At 43.1% G+C, this 20644-nt stretch overlaps 2 protein-coding genes and 1 long non-coding RNA gene across 3 annotated transcripts; 2 read left to right on the top strand and 1 right to left on the bottom strand.

Annotated features, from left to right (window-relative positions):
* Positions 1 to 721: 721 nt before the first annotated feature.
* On the top strand, positions 722 to 3324 carry LOC124649778 (calcineurin B-like protein 4). Its single transcript, XM_047189353.1, has 8 exons — positions 722 to 910; positions 1027 to 1109; positions 1208 to 1267; positions 1372 to 1480; positions 1578 to 1630; positions 1736 to 1816; positions 1918 to 2030; positions 2876 to 3324. Exons 1-8 carry the CDS (start codon positions 808 to 810, stop codon positions 2928 to 2930), a joined length of 657 nt encoding a protein of 218 aa, XP_047045309.1. The 5' UTR covers positions 722 to 807; the 3' UTR covers positions 2931 to 3324.
* Positions 3325 to 4977: 1653 nt separating this feature from the next.
* On the bottom strand, positions 4978 to 6217 carry LOC124706884. The gene is made up of 3 exons (XR_007004610.1): positions 6118 to 6217; positions 5905 to 6009; positions 4978 to 5150 (listed from the first exon to the last, which is right to left on the bottom strand). It is a non-coding gene; the product is annotated as an uncharacterized LOC124706884 (long non-coding RNA).
* A 2550-nt stretch (positions 6218 to 8767) lies between these two features.
* LOC124649777 (calcineurin B-like protein 4) lies at positions 8768 to 10200 on the top strand. The gene is made up of 7 exons (XM_047189352.1): positions 8768 to 8867; positions 8959 to 9041; positions 9118 to 9286; positions 9368 to 9420; positions 9495 to 9575; positions 9679 to 9791; positions 9949 to 10200. Exons 1-7 carry the CDS (start codon positions 8768 to 8770, stop codon positions 9986 to 9988), a joined length of 639 nt encoding a protein of 212 aa, XP_047045308.1. The 3' UTR covers positions 9989 to 10200.
* Positions 10201 to 20644: the final 10444 nt, after the last annotated feature.

The following is a 20644-nucleotide window of genomic DNA, read 5'->3' as shown; positions in this document are numbered from 1 at the left end:
CCTTCCTATGATCTATGATCGGTCGACGATGATGCTTGTGCACTGTTTTTTTCTTAGATATGTCGCTTTTGAAGAAGTTGGACTTCTGGTGTTGTTTTGGTCGTATTCTTTTTTCTAGTTGTGTGTATCCGTACTATCATTAGGGCACTACATTGTTGTAGAGGGTGAATCTAATTGGTATCTACGCAATACTTTTCTTATAGAGCAACCATATATTTCATTAATGAAAAAGTCAAGTTACATGAAGCAACACATGCGAAAACTAAAAAAAAAACCGGGATAATATATTTTCCTAAATTTGCAGATAATGTCCTAAAAACATCGAGAAATACAAAATAATTCCTAGGGTTTCATGCAACCACCCTAGCCTCCAGCAGCCGCCCAACTCCATAGACCATATCCGCCGAGATGGATACATGAAGAGAGGCCGATCGAGCATCCAGCGTTCCAAAAACAAAAAACACCATCGCCATATATTCCCATTGTCAAAGCAACGGATAACATAAAGAAAACAGATAATGCAATGGCGACCGGAGATCGGCCGATGGAGACAGGGAGGGCGCAGCGGAGGGGAGGGGAGGGGATCGGATCTCCAGTGGGAAGTGTACGCCGCGGCAAAAACCATTTGACCGATTGAGTCGCCATTACTAAACGGCGCCACGGCCAGGGGAGAGAGAGACGGATACCCAGTACAAAGACAGGGTCGGAGAGCCGTCGTCGTCTCGCCGGGTGGCAATCAATCATTTCATCGACGGCGCGTGGAGAGGAGAGAGCGGACGGAGCGGGCGTACCGTCCCGGCGCATAGGATGGGCGGCGTGTCGTCGTCGTCTTCATCGTCGAAGAGGCGGCCCAAGGTCAAGCGCGCGCCGGGGTACGAGGACCCCGCCGTGCTCGCCGCCCAGACCTCATGTGAGCACACATTCTCAGTTCCTGCCTCCTGATAATAGTACTCCTCTGGTTCTGTTACTGAGCTGAAAGTGAAAATTGACGACGTTGCTTTCTGAATTCGTGTGGATGGTTTGCAGTCACGGTGAACGAGGTGGAGGCGCTGTACGAGCTCTACAAGACGCTCAGCTTCTCCGCCATCAAGGATGGCCTCATCCACAAGGTAACAGAGATAAATCTCTCGACCCAATCTTGTCTCACCCTCCCAGCTATAGGTTACGCTCATCTTGTGTGGGTTCTTGTTTTGTTGCCGTTGAGCAGGAGCAGTTCCGGCTCGCCTTGTTCAGGAACAGCAGAGGATCAAATCTCTTCGCGGACAGGGTAAGAGAACACTTCATGTGTCTCCTCCTTTCCGATCCTGAATTCATGATTTTGCACGAGCAAGGCCGTATGATTATCCGTCTGCTTTCCATCTTGGCTGGCAGGTGTTCGATATGTTTGATCTCAAGCGAAACGGGGTGATCGAGTTCGGGGAGTTCGTGCGATCGCTCAGCACATTCCACCCAAAAGCATCGGAATCAGAGAAGACTAAGTGTATAAATTTTCTTGCCCATTCCCCTCTGCTGTCCATTTATTTTGTTTTCTTACCTAATAGATCAGCATTTTCTGTTTTGTTTCATCCTCTTTACAGTTGCATTCAAGTTATATGATTTAAGAGGCACAGGTTACATCGAGAAGGAAGAGGTAAATCATTGTCTCACTCATTCAACTTATATAAAGGCTGGAATTTGCAATTTCCACGAGTGACCCTGAATTTCAGCTAACAGATTGCGTTGACTCTTGAAACAGCTCAAGGAGATGGTCTTGGCGCTTCTGGGTGAGTCGGACCTATCTCTTTCAGACACCGCTGTGAAGGAGATCGTTGACAATGTAGTTAACAACATACCTCTCTCCCAGCATTCAGTCTTTGGGAACTATTTTATTCTTCCTTCTAACATATACTGTGTGCTGCTCCTTTTGGACCGAGTCAGACATTCAATCAAGCCGACTCGAATGGCGATGGTAGGATAGACCCACAGGAGTGGGAGGAGTTTGTCAAGAAGAACCCAGCGTCACTGAGGAACATGTCGCTCCCGTATCTCCAGTAAGTACTCTCATCTGTTCTACTTTTTTAGGTGTCACAAGCAGTTTTCTTTTGTCTCTCCAGAATTTTAAGGGACTCGTTGGTTCAATGGATTCTAAAAACACAGAAACAAATGTATAGGATATCATGCCATATTATATTCTGCGGAAATTTAGAACACACTAGTCTGTAATATTCGAGCTGTGTTGAGAATAAGCCATGCATATTTCAGAATATTCTGGAGGTTCTAAAATTATTGAGGAAGTTAAAAGAAGCTTCTAGAAGAAAGGAGACACATCTGAGACATGTAGTTTAATAATATAGTAATCTGATGTAACAGATGTTGTTATTTTTGTATAATTTTTTTTGTCAAATTAAAATGTTTGAGCTCTAAAAAGAAAGAAAGCTACGTTTATTCTCCGACAAGGGAGTAGGCCAGGGTATGTCCCCATTCCAAAATAAAAACCAAACATTAATGCTTAAGGATGGCCATGAGAAGGTCATTATGTAGTGAGGTAGCCCCATTGAAATTAAGTATACACTAAGTTGAAGTATCGAATAAAGATTTGAGTTATGCCATTGTAAGAGTGATTTTGCAGCAACATGAAGTTCCTCGTATAGTGGATTTCCCATCTTGGCATTTCTCTATGAGTTGTTTGGTCATACCACAAAATAAAAAACATGACCCATATAACATTATGCGCATGCCAGAATTCTCATATAAACTTTCCTTTGGAATTGCATACAAAGTAAACCGTATGAAAAAATCCTATGATGTTGAATCTTGCAAACCAAACAAGATATATAAAAATGATTTTTGCCTTTACATTTCAACTTATTCTATTAGTGGTGTCGTTTGTGTTCAGGGACATTACCACAGCATTTCCGAGCTTTGTAATGCATTCAGAAGTCGAAGATTAGAGCAGATCAACAAACAGGAAAGGCATGATCATTGGTGTGATATGGACGGTTGAGCTAAGGCACTCCCAAGCAGTCAACACAAATAGGAGAATAGAACGAATTCTGATAGCGGGAAAGCTTCAGATGATCACAAGACAATGACTTCTGGTTAGAGGGGGTAAACAACGAGAATCAAGACTATAGAAACTACTTGTTGGAGGTTAATGCGATGACCACCATGTGAAAATATTAGCCATGGCTACTTCCCGAACAGGGCAAAAGAAAAGCGCGGTCTGTGACTTCAACCCCCCGTAAAATTATCATTATTTACTTTCTTATAATTCTATGTAGAGGCACACATTGTTCATGTAGTAAGTTATTGACACCAAAAAATATAATCGAGGTGTCCGCCCAACTTCTTTATATAATTATTATATAGAAAGGAAAAACACATCGAAACTTCAAAATGACATTTTAGTCTATCAAGCTCACATAGCCGACTCGTAGCCATTTTCCATCGTATTTTGTGGTAGTATTAGTAACAATAATTTTCTCAGAGGGGAACTAAAGAAAATCATATTTCTGAATCACTCAAGATTTCAGAAGTCTTTTTTTCATATGGCACAGTGTGCTTGCATGTGTCATAATATAATAAACGACCAAGCTTGTTATTTCTATCATACAATAAACTAGACCGTGAAAGCGCGCGTTGCTGCGCCCATCTATCTTATGCAAAAATCAATATAAGTAAATAAAAGTTTGAACACTACAAACATAGCTCAAAGTCAGTAAGAAAATAAGTGTACTAAACAAATCATTTTATTTAAAAGAGCCGTGGTGTTTCTAAGGGTCATTCATCTATGGATATTAGTCTGCAAGGGCAACATGCACTGCAACGAAAAGTATTATGTAAATGAGACTTGAGACATACCAGACCATGTATCTGGCTAGCTCAACTCTCATACAATTACACGACTTCCATACATGCTAACACCCGATATAAAGGTTCTAGTAGCTATGACCTTTATGGTAAACCACGTTTTGCGAAATTCAGTTTACTCAAATATAAGTAAATAACAAGCTACTCCTACAATAAAATAAGACATGCTTGTTAAAGTTATACAGCTCTAGTTACTCCCGTGTAACTTAGGAGTGTATAAATATACATATCGGGTGACACTTGCTCCCCTCTAATTTGAAGCACACATAGATTGATGAAGTTCACTGCCTGAATCATCACATATTACCTTATCAGGAACATGATTTAACATACTTGATTACACCACGAAGAATTGCCGTGAGCAGCCACACCAAAGACCAGCATTTTCATCGATCCATGCATTTTAAGATGATGCTAGAATTAACCAAGAAAGGAGCCCATCTCGAAACACAAGCAAGGGGAACAGCCGTATCAGCTTATCTTGTTTGTGCCCGAGGCGGAGGTCGGGGAGCCCGAATTCTCTCGGGTGCTATTCCATTCCAATCCTTTAGCTAGCAAGAGACCGCTGAAAAGTGTGACTATTTCTCTTCTTCAAGCAATTTGCTAAATGAGACCATGTCCTTGTCCTCATGATGGGAATGGTGGTGTCGATGGAGCGCTGTTAGTAGAAGTTGATGTGGTCGGAAGGTAATGGCGGTGCAAGAACATGATTTCACATCGACACTGGCGTGCCATCAACGGCTCAGCCTCAGGTCACGGAGATTATGTATGAATTATGTGTCCTACAAAACTAAAGCAAATAGCCATGAACAGATAAATGCATTATGTGTACCACAATTTTACTTCTTGTGGTAATATCAATGGAAAGAAGAAACTACTACTGATGCAATCACTCGGTCTGCAACTGATCGCGATCTATTAAGAAAATCCACACTCATAGAATGTAGCGTAATAGAACAATTTAACAGCACCAAAATATTGCTGATACTAAACCAACATGGTTATGAAATTTGATTATGCAACGTGACGTAAATTTACTTTCTAAAATCTATAAATTAGACCTGAATATTTACAACCACATGCATCTTAAGATGATATCATCAAAGTAACAGTACAGGACGTACCCAGTGCTAAGAGCTCCCGCACTTGCGGGGTCTGGGGAAGATGTTAGTGGCAAGTCTTACCCTCACGAAGTGCAATGTGAGGAGACCGCGACTCGAACCTGGGACCTCACGGTGAGGCTCTACCGCTGCACCAGGCCCGTCCTTCAAAGTAATCTTGGGAGCCATTCTCCGTTCATGCTATAATGCAAGGAAAATGGTTATGCTTAAAATAACTAATCTCCATACAAAATTTCCGACGACCGAGACACCACATGGTGTGTGTCAGTTTCAGTTCCTTGCTGCAGTCAGGAAAGTATCTAGCTCAAAGCTCAGTTTGCGGTTTGTGGAATTGTGTTGTTTTACGCTTATTTTATACAATATGTTCTTCAGATTAGCTACAAAAGTAGATGAAAGTAGGACAAAACAAACACTAAAAGTCTAAAACAGAAAAATGGTTGTTGAGCAAACGGGGCTGAGATAATCCACCGACATGCCAAGTGCAATCTATATACTTTTTTACATATATAAACACAAGAAATGCTGGACTAAGTATCCACTGGTTATATAAATGGAGTACGTTTAGCATACAGGTGGTATGTAGGAAAAATGTCTAATGCTTACAGTCACTTAGGCCAAACTATTCTACTAACATTTCTAATATCCATAGTTTTTGGAACAGCTGAATAAGCTATTTGGAGGCATCATTCCTATGAAACATGGAATCCAAAAATGGTACATGTCCACTATGTGAAATTCTGTGCAATGTCCCACACCATTTTTCCCACAAAATATTATCCAACACGATATTGAAATATATTTTAATTTAAATAAAAATATGTTGTAAATCTCAGTATTAGCTCAACCAGTAAAACCTAATGTTGAGAATATTAGAAATAGATGAGATATTGAAAATATCGACAATATTTAAAATAAAGTTCTTTAATGTCCGAACCTGAATATACATATACAATTGTCTGTTTTGCATCACCAAGTCTTCCGAGAAATGAACAGATTGTTATTCAAAAAACAGATGAAATGGATGGAGGCTTCTTATTTTCTGTAAGAAATCACAAAAGTAAGTAGTCAGAAGTGAACAATTACCCGCAACAAAAAGTAAACAATTAAACATGTCAGATGTTTGAAGGAAAGCAAGTTTTTCGTGTACCATTCTGCCTATCACTTTCCAACCAGCTGCTGCAAACAATATGAAGGATGTTTGTTTTTTCCTCCTGGTTTTGCATCCATCGAGAACTAGTCCATGTTCTGTTCCAAAATAAAACAAACAATATTGCTTCAGACTCGATTTGAACAGGAGACAACATTGTGCATGCAATCCATCAAACATAATAACAGCATGGCCACTTGCCCACTTATCCTTGCCCTGCAACTGTTTGCTCAGCCACACAAGTATGGAAATTGTGACAATCTATTATGCATTACATCGAACATGTACGAAACAGATGAAATAAATTTGGTGGAATATCCCTTCAAAAGAATGGTGGAATCGCAATGGATTTGGTCTGCTTTTGCCTTACAGATTCAGCGCACATGCTAAATCGTGGCAGGTATCAAGCCATGTAATATTGTAATTACCTTGCGCCCGAACATATTGCCTTGAACAAATCCTCGTGGATCTGACACAACCTCTGGACGGCTTCTCGAACTCCCGCGGGAAGCAGAGCGCCGACCACACACTGGAATTGTCCAGGTCGGATGAGGATGGGTATCGAGCTCCCAGGAGGCCTCACGGTGAGGGTCGGAGACACGGAGGGTGAGGACGCCGGTGCCATTGCTGTTGCCTCTCTTCAGCTCCGTTGGCAAGGAGGGATATGGGGCGAGGTGATTGGGTCGACAAAGGAGGACGGACAGGACAGTGAGAAGCGGCGGGGGTGGAGGCGACTGGCGGCGCACCAGTGAAATCTTGCAGTGAGCAGTCCAGCGGACGGCTAAGCAATCTGGCCCTCAATTTTCACGGATGTCGGCCCGATTCACCGCAAGTCCACAAGAAACGCGGCCATTTACACAAAAATAACCCTCCGGCAAATTAAATTATTTCACGCCTCTAACCTTGCTTCTAATCTTGCGTCACACTTATCTATGTAACGTCAGTAGTAGCGACGCCACATATTGTTGGCTAGCAGGCTCGAGCCGCCACGTATGACAGCATGTGTGGCGCCTTGCCAAGGACGCCACACTCTTCTATGTGGCGCATTTGCGAAGGGCGCCACACAAAAGAGTTATAATCATGAAATAGTTTGGCCGAAGGATCATTTTGTGCAATTCTTACCGAAAAAGGGTTATTTTTATGTAAATCGCCAAAAGGCGCATGTCCTTTATGGGAGTAAGGGCATGGCCGGGAAATGAGAGCTGGTGTGGTAAAACAGCCAACACAGGGCGCGTGAAACAACCACCAATCCCGAGCATTTAATGGTTCAATCCAACGGTTCAGAAACTAAAATCGCTACGGTGCCTAGGTGAGTTTTACTGTTACTCAATATCAACACATAACGGCCACCATAGCTGCCAGAGCGAGCCACCGACACTCCATTGGAGTTTGTTGATGACGGTCATGAATTCTTCGTGAACGTGCCCCTAAGGAGCAGCGCCCCAGAGTTGAAGTCGTCGTCATTAAACCCTTGAGTTGATCCAAATCTTCTAACACCAAACTTGTAGTACACATAGACTGAACGAGATCCACCACTCCATGAAAGTAGCGATAAGACAATTCCCCGCCCTCCTCGATGCCACCGACGAGATCGCTGTCGGCGAGGTGGATGAGGAGGCGGGAACACCTTATTCTTGTCTTAGACGGTGTTGCCATAGCCACCATAATGTCGTTGCCGGTTAACCAAACTCTAATTTTACAGGCCTTTGTGCAGCGCCGAGCGTAGGTCTAAGGTCCCCACCCCCTCCCACTGCCGGAGCGGCAAGCAGAGGAGGCAGGGACCCATCGATTCCCTGCCGAAGATGAAGGAGACGAAGCAGATGGCAGTGGCTAGGGTGGAACCCTAGATCACCGCCTCTTTCTTTCTTTCTAGCATTGGAGGAAAAACGTTTTTTCACATATGTTATCTGAAAACCTCGTGAATTGGGATTACTTGCTTGTATACTGGTAGGAATATTGACCTAGGAAAAATCTAAATCTATATCTATATCGACTAAGAAATAGTCGCTCACAGAAGGCGAATTACCAGTCTACCACACGAAACCTAATCTTGAAGAAAGTTTATGTGTTGCCTCTATTTTAAATAGCCGACTATAGTCAGGCTATAGCCCCGCTATAGCCTTTAGCCTTTTCCACATGATGCGGCTAACTACTATAGCTCGGCTAAAGATGCCAAGATCCTTAAATAGCCAGCTATAACCGGGATATAACTGTTTTGGGAGGTTGCGGCTATAGCCTATAGCCGGCGCATGTTGCAATGACAACTTGTATTTCCATGTTCGTGTTTCCCATGCACCTAATGCTTTGAAAATGTAGAATCACGCGAATAAGAGAAGGCCTGAATCTTCAGAGAGTGGTGGTAGGGTGAAAGGTACCATCGATGAAAAGGACACGTTAGGCCATCCATGAAAGGACGAGGAACGAACGAAACTGGCAAATCTCCCGTGACAGGGAAAACAGCGAGGACCCGCACGTTACGTAAGCCGGAAGATGGAACCACTCGAAGCATGGTGTGCTACCGTCTACATATACTCCGTGGCCCTGAGGCCAACACCTTCGGGAGTTCGTGCTCGGGCTTAGCTTCCCGGCTACATCGTCTAGCTCTAGCCGGCCGGGCCGCCTATCCGTCAATCCATCTCCGGAGCAGGGGATGGGCTGCGCTTCGTCTTCGGTGGCGGCGTCGCCGTCGAGTCGGTCCGCTCGTGCGCCCGGCTACGAGGAGCCCGTCGTCCTCGCCTCCCAGACCTGCTGTAAGCACGCGTTCTCAAGCTCCTGCTTCTTTATAGCATTGGTTTTCCTCTGCACCTGAACTGAAACGTTGCGGGCATTGTTGCATTGCAGTCACGGTGAACGAGGTGGAGGCGCTGTACGAGCTCTACAAGAAGCTCAGCTTCTCCAAAGTCGGAGACGGCCTCATCCACAAGGTAACGCACACCTTTCCATCCGATCTCCTGCAGCAGCAATGGCGTCGTCTCCCGGTCTGATGGTATCCCGGTGCAGGAAGAATTCCAGCTTGCCTTGTTCAGGACCAGCAAAGGAGCGAATCTCTTCGCGGATAGGGTGTTCGATCTCTTTGACCTGAAGCGGAACGGTGTCATCGAGTTCGGGGAGTTCGTGCGGTCGCTCAGCACGTTCCACCCAAAAGCGCCTGAATCGGACAAGAGAGCGTGTACGCATGCCTGTAAAACCATCTTTGTCGCCTTTCCATTCTTTTACTTGCTCTAAGAAATCGCTTTCATTATCTTTCCAGTTGCATTCAAATTGTACGATTTGAGGGGGACGGGCTACATCGAGAAAGAAGAGGTAAATTCCTAGTGTGCTGTGTGCATGGGTTATGCTGGATTTTAGTTAACAGATTGCCTTAACTGTTGACACAGCTTAGGGAGATGGTCCTGGCGATTCTGGATGAGTCGGACCTATTCCTTTCGGATAATGCTGTCGACGCAATTGTCGATAATGTAACTAACAAGATACTGCTGCTACTTCTCTACATGTATTTAGTCTCTGGAGTCTATTTTCTTCCTTCTAACACGCCCAGTACTGCTCCTTTTGGGCTATCAGACATTCAGTCAAGCAGACTCCAATGGCGATGGCAGGATAGACCCCATAGAATGGGAGGAGTTTGTGAAGAAGCACCCAGCATCGCTGCGGAACATGTCGCTTCCATATCTCCAGTGAGTGGTCCATCATCTGCTGCTCTGCTCTTCAATGGTTACGGCCCGTGTTCTTGCTCTAGCCAGACCACAGAGCATATATTATCTTCTAATGTTCTTGCCCTTTATATTCCATGTGATTTTATTAATCATGCTTATTGTGGTTGTTGTTCTTCAGGGACATAACCATGGTGTTTCCGAACTTTGCAGTGCGGTAGTGCACTCGGGTGTCAAAAAATCCGGTGTGATCGGCAAATAAACAGGCACAACTACCAATACCTGGCTGGAGGCGATGCATTCAAAAGCGACCAGCAACTAAAAGGATGGAACTAAAAGAGGTTAATGGAAAAAAAATCTGCTAGCCGCTAAGCATCTGTCAGATAACACCATGAAATTATTTTCTACTTTATTGTTAGTGTAGGTTGTAGTCCCCGCGGAAAACTAAACTGGTGCAGATTGTTTTCGATAAAGGAAATATATTAATAACGGGAAGATTCTAGTTACACCCAGCCTGCAACAAAACAGTGTTCAGGTGGCAATACGAATACATACAACCAAAAATAAAGAAGAATTACAGAAGAAAAAAAACCCCAATACATTGATCTATCCCTTGTAGCAGCGAACCAAACACCACCCAAACAACATCAAACACAAATTCTTCTCCAAAAACGATGCTTGCAAAAAGAAAACATTGCACAAACACCGTCATCGCCTTGACCATCGATCATTGGTTTTCACCTAGGGGAAAGTCCATGCTAACAAAACAATGCATTCAACAAGGCTATTGCCAGACACGAACAATTAAGGAGAGACCTTGAATTTTCACCTTGCAAGTTTAGATTTTGAATTTATCCTATGATGCCGTCCCCACTTGTCAATGCCGCTGCTCCAATGCACGAATCACCAAGCCAAAACCTCATCGCCATAAGAACTCAAGCCATCATTACTAGTCCTCAGATCTCGGCTTCCATGCCACTCTCTGCGTTTGACTTCACCATGAAACTAAGACATGTTCAATAGTGCGAAGAGCTTCCCATCGCTCCATCTGAAACCAAACAGTAAAAAAAAACACGGTTGCGCACGACCGAAACGCATCCGGTTCGGCAAACTCCACTCATGTCGTCCATTTGGAGTTCGATGGCGGAGCCTTCCAGAACTTGACACTCGAGCTAAATCAGTGAAGGCATGCGTCAGGTAGATTTTGTTCATGAGAAGAGAGGGATCTTAGGACCGCCTCCTTTATTTAGCCCCCCCCCCCCCATGCAACCGACCATTCCAGCCATCCTAAGCAATGACGGAGGGCCCCACCATGCACAGAGCGCAAGGTCCAGGACATCCATGTCCATGCCTGGGAAATTCATCGAGACAAGGTGCTATGCCACACGCGAGACAACCGCCACACCGCAGATCGACGCGAGGGCCGAAAACGGCCTAGATCAAGCCCACATGTGGTGGCTGTTGCATCGCCACGACGATCACCGTTCCATCATCCTACTGCTTCGAAAAATCCATGCAATGCCCTGAGTCGTCCGCGCACTTCCACCACGCACTCCCGCTGACAAGGGCGAGAGGTCGCCGCTGCCACGCCGGTGCTCCCCCGTGCGCAGAGCCGCACCCCCATCTAACGGCAATAGCCCGCGCCACCACCACCGCGCGAGGGGAAAGAAGGCCCCGCCGCAGCCGACGTTGCTTTTCCTTCATCCGGTAACACTCTCTGGTGCGGCGGGTAAGAGGAGGCGATGTTTGGGGGAGAGGCGACGGCGGTGCATACGAGCCATGGTCGCTCACGGGAGCGACGCAGGCGGCTAGGTCAGTAAGCGTTTTTTTCTCTCCAAATTGTAGTGGTCCGACAAGCATTTGTCCTTTCTCAATTCGAAAAAAATGAATTCTCAAAGCAAATGTTGGTTACATCTTCTTGTACAATTTTTCTGTATCTTCTCGAGAAACTGAGAAATAACTATTTTTTTTTCTAGTTCACTCGATCAAACTTGAAGGACATGGTTTCATTTGAATGAGAATGAAGCAGGTGAGAGATACATTTTCATATAAAAAATCAAACTTGAAGGAAAGAGATAAGAAACACTTTTTTTCTTCGAAAAAGGGCGTTTTATTACTTCAGAGTTTGACGTAATACACCCGGCCTCTGCATAGCTGGGATGCACACAGCCGTACACGGATAAACCGAACATAAAAGGTTCAACTAAAAATATTGTTCTCATACAAAGGTGATCAAATCAAGGTGGAGGAGCCGCTATCCTCAGACTATGCAGCCACCCATGTTGGATAATAAACTCCTTGGCCGAATTCTTCAATCGTGTAGACACCTCCATAAAGAGGTCGCGGTCCTCCAATCGCTGAAGTGGCGACCATAAACGGAGCATAGCCGTAGATCGGTAGATTACCTGCATAAGAGAAGAATTTTTGTCATTAAAAACCTTGTCATTTCTACATAGCCAGAGCGACCATATAACGGCTAACGCTCCCACCCTGATAAGACTCCTAAACCTAACCTCTACCCCATTTAGCCAGTTGCCGAAAATATTCGCAACACTACGGGGAGGGTATAAGGAAGATCCTATCTGAATGATTGACCATATAGCTTTGGCGAACCGACACTGAAAAAAAGATGTTTAATTGTCTCGTCCTCTTGACAGAAAACACATCTCTTACAACCATGCCAGTTCCTTTTTGCAAGGTTATCTTTTGTGAGAATAACACCACGACGTAAGTACCAGGCAAAGACCTTCGTCTTTAGTGGTATCCTCAATTTCCAAATCTTTTTATTATTATAAACCGGTTGAATAGGTTGAATCAACGCTTCATACATGTGATTGAAAAGAAACACTTGAAGGAAGGACATGTGATTGAAAAGAACTATTGCGTTTCTTAATCGGCTAAGCTGAATCCTCCTGCTCTTATAGTAGATCTCTTGTTCTTGTTCAAAAGAAAAGGAAATTATGTGCATGGCAAAAGTAACTTACTCCCTCCGTTCTAATGAATAAGGTGTATAAATTTAATCAAAAGTGAACTCCCCCAAGTTTAACTAACGTTATAAAATAAAATATAAATATTTAAAGTACCAAATCAATATTAATAGATTCAGCGTAAGATATATTTTTATAATATATTTGTTTCATGTTGTAGATATTTATATTTTGTTCTTTATATTTTGTAAGCTTTGACTTTTGGTTAAAGTTACAAGGCGTATTCATTTGAGCGGAGGTAGTATTACTTACTTCCTCCATCCACATATTATGTGGTGTCCTAAAATTTCGTGATTCTACTTGGACAGTTAGTTAGACTGATAATGTGGTGTAACGTGATATAAACAATATATTATTTGAAGCTGATTCTCAAATACTCCCTCCATATGTCAAAGTGTAATGATATGAGTTTTCTATAAGTCAAAGATTGTGGTTTTTTTTTACCAAATATGTAGATAAATACTCCCTCATTTCAAAGAATAAGGCGCTCTCGTTTTACGTGCTTTTTGTTTGATCAAAAATTACTTCAAATATATAAAGATTATTCGTACAAAATTTGTATCATTAGAAAGTGCCTTTCAATATGAATCCAACAATACTAATTACATATGATATAATCAAGATTTTGTTGCTGAATTTTTGTGGTCAAAGTTCGTCTTGAAATACACGTGCGCCTTATTCTTTGGAACGGAGGTAGTATAACATCTACAACCTGAAATACATATATATAATATAAAAAGTATATTTCATGATGATTCTAATAATATAGATTTTTTATTGTAGTGGTTCACATATTTAGTAAAACTTTATGTCATTGGATTTTTAGAAAGTCAGGTGCATGCACTACATTTTGGCATAAAGAATATGAATATATTGATACAATTTTATTGACATAGTACACCATCCATGGTTTGTGCCAAATTGATGGTTAACCTTGCACCTTGAAACACCTCAATTATACATAGGGAGTATTTCCAAAAAATATTAATGCAATCGAAAGACCGATCAAATGAAAGAAACTAAACAATTATATATATTCAACACCAAACCGGTGCATGTCCCATGCTCGATTCAGGTGGGTGTAATTCTAACACCACATATATACTATGTTGACAAAGCTAATCGTACCCCTTGTAATACAAAACAAGAAAAGTGTGACAAATCAAGAGCTACCGCATGTCCGCATGCACGGCACAACCCTACGAGGCATGCAGCGATGCAGCATGGACTAGTCGATCAAGGAGATGAGACTCTGGAATTTGGATCGGCCGGTCCAGCAGCGTGACATATCCTCTATCGATCACGCGCGCACTACCACCTTCCAGCCGACCAGAAGTCCAGAACATTGGGTAAATTAAAGGCTCACTTGATTTTTCTACCGCAATTATTTCGAACACTTTCGACTGCATTTGCATATTCGAAAAGGGAGCATGACCTAATTCTCTTCCCAAACTGCTCGAAAAGAGACCTAGCTAACCTAATTATTATCGGTTCTGGTCGAAGGAGGGTGACGCAGCTCAAGCGAGAACTGATCGAGTTCTAAAAGTTCTCCTTTGCATGGCCTGGCTAGTCACGCATGCACTTTCAAAAAGTACTCCACCTCCTTCTGGAGTATTCAAACGGCAATAATGCGCGCATGGAATCGAAAGGCTAATTTGCTGGGGTTCAGCGCTCTTTTATATATGTACGTTTGCTCCGACCACATCGTTCAGTTTGGATCATGGCATGGATAAAGGGACAATCCAGCGAGTAGCTAGATGCACCGTGTAGGGCACCATGTTCATGTTCTTTCATCGTCAGAGAAAGAGAGAGAGAAATACAGGCATGTGCGAGAAGCCAGTGTCCTGCCACCCTTCGGAAAGACAGGTCGCGCCGCCCTCGAAACGGCCCCTCGTCGCATTAGTCGACTATCACTGACCTGATTGGCGGCCGAGACACAGCCGTCGGGCTAGCGAAGCTTGGAATTGACACCGCATACTTTTTATTCAACAATTGAGGGGAAAAAGATGACTATGCCCAGAAACTTCAATCAAATCCAACTCTATAGATCAATAGCTCTCAGGCTCGAGAAAGGAGTACCTCTCCTCCACAATTCCAGCACAAGATGACTATTTTGTAACTTTAGCACCAAATATGACTCTCTACAGCGACAATCATGGGTGACTTTGTTGAAGGTATTGTTTTTAAGAGAGCGGACCTTTTCCAAGATGAAAACCTATGATCTATGATCAGGGCGATGATGGCGCTTGTGCACCATTTTTTTTTTGGAGGCGTCGCTTTTAGAGAAGATAAATTTCTGGTGTTGTCTTGGTGGTGTTTGGTTAGCTGTTACAAGAAATAGATCACTATAGCGGAACTTTCTTTTTTTGCAATTCTTCATTCTTTTTTGGTTGTGTGCATCCGTATTACTATTAGGACACTGCGTTGTTACAGAGGCTAGATGTAATTGGTATCTTCATGATATTAATATATTTTCATTATCGAAAAAACCAAGGGTGGCCTCGTGGAAGTAGTTGGCTGATGTTACTTCTTTTCCACAATTTGAGCAAAAGATGATTCTACCTGAAATATTAAAAAAGAATAGTATTACAAAAAAAACTAATTTATGGAAAGTGATATCAAATCATTCAACGTCGGCGACATATCATACGGGGATCAAAACATGGGAATTTGGATCTTTAGTTTAAGGTTTATTATTAGAAAACATAATGAGTTTAACTTAACTACTCTGATTAAATATTTTCTAAACGTGTTGGGTCATGCAAGTCAAAAATTCAGGTAGGAACACATGATCCGATTTGGCACGCCTTGTGGGTAGCGGTGGGCATGAAAATGAATAAACCGTAACCGAAACCGAATTACCGAGATTAATTTTAGTGAATAAATGTGATAAACTGAATTTAAATACTAGGTAAATTTGGTATCTCTACTACTTATAAAGGCACGAAGTGCAGTTGGAAAATCAAATCTCCACCGTTCATATGCATCAATCGAACGATTCATATTCATTTGTTCTCCCCTCATCCCCGCGAAAATCACGCTCCTAGCCCGCACGCGCGTGATCGCCGCCATCGCATCTCCACTACTGTCAGATTTACTTCCCAAATTCCATCTCTCCCACACCATTGCCAGTTTCCCACGCCCACACGTCTCCAGGCCACAAACCCTAGCCGCACGCCGCCGCCTCCTATGCTCGCACGACGCGAAATAAATTATCGGCCTCGGGCGGTAGGGGATACGAGAAGGTGAGACGCTCTACCCGCAGTTCCTGACTTCCCCGCGGCCGCTGACTAATCACTTGAGGATGCCGTCGGCCTCTGCTGAACAGCCACCGTACAGGAGGAAGGCTAATCCGGCCAAATACGCAGGGAAGGTGATGTCGGTCGGCAGCACTGCTGCTTCTGCCGGCTTACCCTCGCCACTTCCCCGATCCCATCCTCTTCTCCACCTCGATACTCCTCCAGCTAGGGATGATTTCTCCATCAGATGTGTGAATCAGTTGCAGACCATGTGTACGTCCTCTTCGATTTAATAGCAGACGTTCTCTGATATTCTTAGCAGTTTATGTACCATGTGTGCATTTAGTATTATTGTTTTCTGAATTTTCGTGTGTTCAGATCAGTGCAGAAACACCAGATTATATACTTATGTAGAATACTAAAGTCCCTCTCCTCCTATCTTTGTTTCTATATTCATTCTAAACTGTACAAAGGCAGGGAACTGCTTTGTATCCAAACAGCAATTTAGAAATGTAAGGTAAAACTGTTGTCTATAGTCGTTTTATTGGTGCTTTAACATACAAGAGTATTTGATTAATAGGGAGAATTTTACAATGCTCCCAAACATACCTTAATACGGCACCCATACTACACTCAATCACACCGTCCTCTGCTGTAGCTTTCTCTGATGCACAACATTGTGCATACTGTGGATTGTTAAGAATATGCTGTCAAATTTCGGATGCCATTTTTCAGTGAGGACAGTGTCAAAAATGAAGGATACATATTTATCGATTCTCTGCAATATGCTCTGCCAATCAGGGTATATCCATTATTTTAATCAGTTCTTCATGAATTGTTATATTTGATCGATATATACATGAGTACGAGTATCAGTGCTTGATCAGTTGTTTGGTTCAGTGCTCAGTCAGTTGTTTGGTCAAAGTTTGGGCGTAAACTTATTTTCGGTTGGATTATTTGTATTTGAGAGGCCTACCACATGTGGCGGTGGCTTCAGCGGTCTAAGCACCGGCCAGGTCATGATCAGCAGTGGCTGCTCAACTGCATCAGTTTCGGTGTGGCGTAAGGATTATCTTCATCGTCACACTTGTACCAATAGGATTTTCTTAGGATTATCTAATTATCTTGCTCTTTCTTCTTAGCACAATTCTTTAGAGCCATAAGAAAAAGAGGATCAGCAAGTGGGCTTTATCCCATGCTCACGAGTTATTGAGTGAATGTGAAAGCAGACTGAAGGCGAAAATATATGTGCTTCAGTGATTCAGTCAAAACATCCAATCGAGCAGTTCAGAATTTGCAGTGCTGCAACTGAAGGGCATCTCACAAGTAAGCTAAATCTTATGCTCCTTTTCCTTCACGTGAGATGCATATTGTCCATATTTTATCTAGCCTTAATCTCTTACTATGAATTTGTTTTATCAAAAGTACCCGTAAAATGTGATTACTGTAGCATATGTTTTTCATGTTCCCATGCACCGTGAAAACTTCCTCTGAAGAAATACAAATAACCATCAAGCAGTTCACTAAAATATGTAATTACCTAGGGACATTGAACGAACTCGAATATCTGAAGTGGTGTGTTAACACCATACTGATTAGTGAAACAATAATTTCATTTGTTTCATGATCATAAAATTATGTATTGCTTTGCGTCCTGATTCAATAAAAAAAATTGTGTTTACTATTCTGGGGCCTTCAAGGAATAAATATGAGTGCTTATTTCTTCTTCCATTCAACCATATATTTCATCAGCATCTACTCCATTGATTATCACTGTATTTAGTGCCCTTGGTGAGTTTATTATTTCCCGTACTGAGTAAATTTGAGTTCTTAATTCCTTCCACTTGATCATATATTTTCATTTGCGTAATAATGCTTTGTGCGATTGACCGGGCCTGAGGAAGCCCACCGTTTCCTAGAACATATAATTGGATGTCCATCAACTGGGGTGAAAATTTCCCTCACGAAGCTAAGTTTCTCAATCGTACACTTTTTCTGCAACTAATTTTGTTACTTAGATAGACAGTCAAATGGGAGAGGCGAGATAATGTTACAAGCTCTGAACTCTGAGCATGTGCTAATGTGTATTTATTCCCAATGTTTTCATGTGTGTGTTCGGTTAAAAGTACTCAAAATGACCAGGAGTAACAAGTTAATAATCTGCTTGGACAAAATAATTTATTGATAAGTTTCTGCAGATATATTAGCCCAGTCAATACATCTGTATACATTGTAAAACATATGTACTACCTCCCAGAAAGGGCTAACTCTTTTGCCGGAGGTAAATGTCTGTAAAATTTCCTATATTGGGTCAACACTTGTTGAATTATAGGCTGGTAGCCTGGTACTAATGACCACTGATGTTGGAAATAAATGTATATGATGTGTTCTATACTTGGAATTTTATACAATATTTCTTATACATTTCCATGAGCAGATTTTTTTGTAATTAAATGTCTCTATTTATAGATAGACGCATCACTTTTTTGTTTGGAAGAACTACCTAGCCACATATTTTGTATGTTCATTTATAGTACACCAGCAAGTCGACTAGGTTGACTTTACGACTGTGGGTTAGCGACCATATTCAGAAATCGGCCTGGTTTTAGTGATGATTATTTTATCCAGGGTTGTGTGGTTGCAGTTTGAACTTAGAAGATGTCTTAAAATTCACAGCTTTATACTCTACAGCATAGCACTCTAATTTGTAGCTACTGTGTTGTAAATATATAGTTTGCAACTTAGTTTTTCTTAAGATGTTAGAGAAGAGAGGCTTTAGTCTCAAATGGTAGTCCATTATTAGAAGTCTTCATGATAATGGCTCTCTGGGCGGAGATGCAGGTGGCGGGCGGACGCACAGGCGGGAGTGGATGCGTGCGGGGGAGGCCGGGAGTGGATGCGTGCGTGCGCGCCGGCGGAGAGGAATTTTGCGGCGGTGTGGTCGAGCTAGCGGCGGCGGTTTAGGTCAAGGAGCGAAGGAGCGGCAGGAGCAGGTTGGGGATCGACGACGGCACTTGGGGATCGACTGCGCGCGTGGGGAACGACGGCCAAACGCCTAAGTCCTGGAACGCGTACCCCCGGCGTTTTGCGAAACCGTCGGCGGTAAAGTTTGAGCCACTAACAGGTGGGCCCAAGTGCATTTACCACCGGCGAAATCGACCAATTCGCCGGGGATAACAGGTGACACCGTATTAATTCCGTAAACCCTGTTAGTTATACAAAACCGATTCGCTAGCGCAGTGGTTCCAGTCGCTTCTGCACAGCTGAAGCACCCAGGGTTCGAATCCCTGTGGGTGCAAAAAAGGCACCCTTTTTTTTCTTTTCTTAACACCTTTTTTTATTGTTTCTAGTTATTTAGATAAATTGTAAAGTTCTTTGGCAACTTTTTTTTTCTTTTCTTAAGACCTTTTTTTATTGTTTCTAGTTATTTAGATAAATTGTAAAGTCCTTTGGCAACATCCGATAAAATAAAGCAATGAAGGATAAATTGCGAGACATAAATTGATGATTTTAATTCTTGAATGACTTCAAAGTCCTTTCGAGGATATCCGATAAAAAACCAAGACATAAATTTAGGATACACTTGAGAAGGACAAATGGTTGTTCGAGAGATAATTATTATAAATACACAAATGACTTCAAAGTCCCTTCCGCTTGGTCCTTGTGACCCCACCGGTATCGTCGCGACTCCTTGTGTACGGAGGAACACTTGACCTAGGTAGCGTCGTCCTTCTTCTTCTTAGTGTGTAGGTTCTATCGTCTTCATCGGGTTCTTCCATCATTGGGTCTCCGACGAGGCCGTCGAAGTCTTGCTCGTCGGCAACTCCATCCATTCCGACGAGGGCCCTTTTTCCTCTCCTTACGACAACACGGCTGGGCCTTGACGGGTCAGTTATGAAGAAGCATTGCTCGACGTGCTTAGCCAATACCCAAGGCTCATTTTGCGCAGTGGGGTTCTTGGTCTTGGATTTGGGGGGCAGTCGCATGGTGGTGACATACGCATCTTCTTTTGTGACGTCCGTAGCCCATCCGACACGAAACATCGGTAGCTTCTCCCCGACGTAGTCGAGCTCCCGCATTTCCTCGATCCTTCCGTAGTACCTTTTCTTCTCTTCACCCGTGTACGATTCCATCGTCACACCCGAGTTCGATAGTCGCTTCGTTGTCTCTCTCCTCTGTGGAGAATGTGTAACCATTGATGTCGTATTTCGATAAGTCATGAGGTTGGGGGCGGGCCCACAAGACAAGGCCAATATCATTTTGTCTACGCCGCTTGCCATTGGTGGGGGATTGGCATCAATCTGGTCTTTGAACCAGCTCGCGAAAGAGGAGTTGTGCGCTCTAAATACCTCTTCTTCCGTCATCGGCTTGTCAGCCCTGCTCTTGATCATGTTTATGTGCTGATCCACCCAAGGCTCTACCTCGTTCATGTGCTTGTAGTGCTACTAAGTGGGCCCTGTTAAAGTCTGTTCTCCTATCATCTTGATCCGCGTCGAGTTCCCTCCTGCCAGCGTTGTGGCCTACTCCCTTGAATCTGCTGAGGTGCTTGTTGGCGGGCAATCCAACCGGATGTGGGTCGTCCTCGTTAAAATAATTCTTGCAGAAAGAGATGCACTCCTCGGTGAGAAAGCCCTGGACGATGCTTCCATCC

Source organism: Lolium rigidum, chromosome 4, assembly GCF_022539505.1.
Source record: "Lolium rigidum isolate FL_2022 chromosome 4, APGP_CSIRO_Lrig_0.1, whole genome shotgun sequence".
Taxonomy (NCBI): Eukaryota; Viridiplantae; Streptophyta; class Magnoliopsida; order Poales; family Poaceae; genus Lolium; species Lolium rigidum.
The sequence above is the reverse complement of the archived record's forward strand: the minus strand, read 5'-3'. Positions and strand labels throughout refer to the sequence as shown.